General features: G+C 35.4%; 1 protein-coding gene across 1 annotated transcript in view; it reads left to right on the top strand.

Moving 5' to 3' along the window:
- The window catches only part of LOC111373798 (ATP-dependent zinc metalloprotease FTSH, chloroplastic-like), a 2,674-nt gene extending 2,080 nt beyond the window's left edge, over positions 1–594 (top strand). Inside the window, exon 4 of the mRNA XM_022996361.1 lies at positions 145–594. Within this exon, the coding sequence (XP_022852129.1) occupies positions 145–366 (222 nt within the window). The 3' untranslated portion in view covers positions 367–594. The remainder of the gene's footprint in view (positions 1–144) is intronic.
- Positions 595–3,539: the final 2,945 nt, after the last annotated feature.

Raw genomic sequence — 3,539 nt, 5'->3', positions numbered from 1 at the left:
TTTTTTTTTTTTTTTTCGTGGTTTCTTTTACATTTATCTTTACTCCCGGAGTTGGGTTTAATGTTTAATCTATGACACGTCGCCATACAATTTCCATTGACCTGGTAATTAGATTTGTTAGTGATGCTGAGTTGCTATCTGCAGATGTCTACCCAGAAAGACTACTCGATGGCAACTGCTGATGTTGTCGATGCAGAAGTGAGAGAGTTGGTAGACACAGCATATACAAGGGCCAAACAAATAGTCACAAAGCACATTGACATTCTACACAAGCTTGCTCAACTGCTAATCGAGAAAGAAACTGTCGATGGAGAAGAGTTCATGAGCCTTTTCATTGATGGGAAAGCTGAACTGTACATTGCTTAATCAATCATAGTTTGACAACTTGAAAGAATCATATTTTGAAATCTCAATAGTGTTGTATATTATTTTCTACATTTCAATGTATGCATTGAGAAAGTGAGTGATTATTAGACAAGTTTGAGTGGAAAAGAATTGCATGAATACAACATACATATTCGAGTTAAATGTATTTATTTTACCCTCTTTAAAATACACGTCTTGGAAGGTAAAAAGAATAGTGTTGTGTGTACATATTTTACGGCCCCATAGTGTATTTTGGTTAATATTATTCTATTTATTCGATATGTGATTTATTCTTGACAATAACGACCTTAGTATATAGGGTATGTTTGCCCAATTAAACAGAAGAAATTCTTATTCAATAAATAATGAAATCTCAATAGCAGATTAAAAGGGGAAAGAGGTAGAGTAAAATTATTATGGTCTTTTATAGTAAAGAATGATCTAGTTAAATTTATTTTCCTATAAAAATAGCAATAACACAAAATAAAACCAAAAATAAATTTTTATTATTGGTTGGTGGCTATAGAACCTGTTTTCATTTCCAAGAGATTCCAAAAAGAATGAGGCAACTAAAAAAATAAATTCTTAATTGCATCTTTTCATTTATTTATTTGTTTCACCCTTAAAGATGGACATACTTGATAGTTGATACTTCTATTACCCTAATTATTGAAATTAATTGATAGAAAGTGCAAATCTGGCTAAGCACTTATAAGCCAAAGTAATTGGAATTGACAATTAAAAACCGGAAACGTATTGCAAGTGTCAAAACCAATTATCAAGAACACACAAGTATCCTTGTTAAAAAATACTTTATGAATAATAAATTCCCCCCAAAATCCGGCTGGGACAGTTGCCTTTAGGGCAGCAAAATATCCAGCTATGCACTCGAGGAACATGGAACATGGTCATCGTCTCGAATCTTATTTATTTTTCATTTCTAATTATAAATCATACTTTAAAAAAGTAATATTAATAAAATAAACCAGAATATTTTAATGTCCCGCCCGTCACCCGAAAATCTCCTACGACACAGGTGATTGAGAGGCCCAACTCATCTCGTTATCATCCCTAATTGTCCTATGGTACAAATGTGGTTCTATACCTTGCTCTTAGCTTATCGCGATGTTCATCAATTAGTCGGGTTTAAGATTGACTGCCAAGAAATCTAGCTAGAGTTAAAAATGTTGTGTGCCGGTGTTATAATGAACAAAAAGAAAAAAAGAAAAGAAAAGAAAGTGATGCTATTGGAAAATTTTCACCAACAGGGTTTGGAAAAGAAAATCGAGAAACAAAATATTAGGAAGATGAAATGAGTAGACATCAAAACAAAATATGAAGGCTTAAACACGAAATTAATCTCTCTCTCTTCAAACGATATTTGCCTCCTCTCGGATATGATATTGGTGCTTAAAGGGACTTGCGGCAAACGGTTTGTAGAATTAATTAAGTCTTGTTGTAGAAAAACACAAAAACACAAATATATTTTTACCCAAACTTGAAGAATATATAGGAAATGTATGAATATGGAAGAAGAAAGGATTTTCCTTCTTATGGAATGAAGATATAGTGTTTTTCATATGTTAGTAACATGTTTTCATCCTTTTTGTATTGATCACTTAACACCTATTTATATATATCAATCAATACCTCCCAAATTGGTGCCAGATTATGATGAAGAGTTGCAAGAAACCCTCCAAAAAAGGCCAAAAAACCAACTAGACGGCCTCCAACGACCATTTTTTATGTAACGCATGGTTCAAAGGTGACCCGGCCCCCAATTTTTTGCAATAGGGTATATGACCGCATGGCCGCATAGGCCATGTCTTTAGCATCTCCAATTCCTTTTCGTTCCACATGCCATTTATTGATTTTGAACAACTTTTTCCATCAAATGCTAGATAGGGAAACAAGGCCTAACATGGTCGAAAAGGATACATTGAGATAGGTCGATTTACCTAAATGAGAGTAGGACTAGGGGTGTCAAATAGGCCGAGCGGCTCATCGACTCGGCTCGTTAAACCTCAACTCATGGATTTGACGAGCCCGAGCACGGGTTGGATCCAACAAGCTGAGCTCGCGAGCGACTTGTGGGCTCGTAAAAAATGTGAACAAAAAGTTCGAAAAATTTTCAAAAAAATAAATAAATTCAAGCTCGTGGGTTTAAGGGTCGAGCCGAGCCCATTGCCACTAAGTAGGACTAATCACCCCGCTCTTTGAGGAAGACAACCACTTTTGGGCGAGACACTCCAACGATGGCAAGTCTATCGTGAAGAAAGAGGACTCTTATAGAAATGTGTAATTTCAAATAAACGAGTATGTCAACTAAACCTACATGCATAGGTGGAGCAAATACAAGAATCCTCTTTGTTCCGGTTAATTGAGTTTAGAACAAGAAAGAGTTGTCGCGACCGATTGCCAACTCGTATCTTCAATGTTGATTCTTTCAATCCTCGTCTGGCTATTGGATTGGTTATATCGATGAGATATTTTTGCTCCTAATACGTTGTAACTACAGAGATTAATGGGATGCATGCCTCCCTGTTGGGAATCTACTTATACATGCACAGTGGAATTTAAAATAATTTTCGATTCCCACCAAGAATCGTCTTTGTGTTTAGATAGAAATTGTGATAAGATTGTACCTTTCCAGATCTGCAAATTTCTTTGCTTTTCTTTCAGTTCCATCAACCTTGATTTGCCACCACAGCTGTCCAATTGTCCAGCCTCCAACGTTGATCCACACAGAGAATATGATTGCAGCCTCTAGGGTTTTCTCTTGTGCCAGCAAAAATAATGAAAACCTTATTGGACCTCAAACCCTAGTTATATATTTATATGAACCCAAACAGGCTCGACCCGGTCCGGTCCAATAATTAATTAATCCAATTAATTAAACCCGATTCGTGAATTAATTAATCCAATTAATTAATTCAAAAATATAAATAACAAATCCAATTAATTAATTTATCCAACGATTGTTAAATTAACCAATTGGCGATTCGCAATCTTCCAATTCTCTTTTGTGTGTGACCCATTAGGCTCCCGACCACGATGCCTAACGACGTGAAATATTATTTTGATCTAATCAAAATTGATAAATTAAAACACCCTTTTAATTTATCGTCAATTCACATTCGCCGTCCCTGATTGACATCTAGCAATGTGTCAGG

The sequence above is a fragment of the Olea europaea genome, unplaced genomic scaffold, assembly GCF_002742605.1.
Source record: "Olea europaea var. sylvestris unplaced genomic scaffold, O_europaea_v1 scaffold1165, whole genome shotgun sequence".
Classification (NCBI taxonomy): domain Eukaryota; kingdom Viridiplantae; phylum Streptophyta; class Magnoliopsida; order Lamiales; family Oleaceae; genus Olea; species Olea europaea.
Note: the sequence above shows the minus strand (reverse complement) of the source record. Positions and strands in the feature narration are given on the sequence as shown.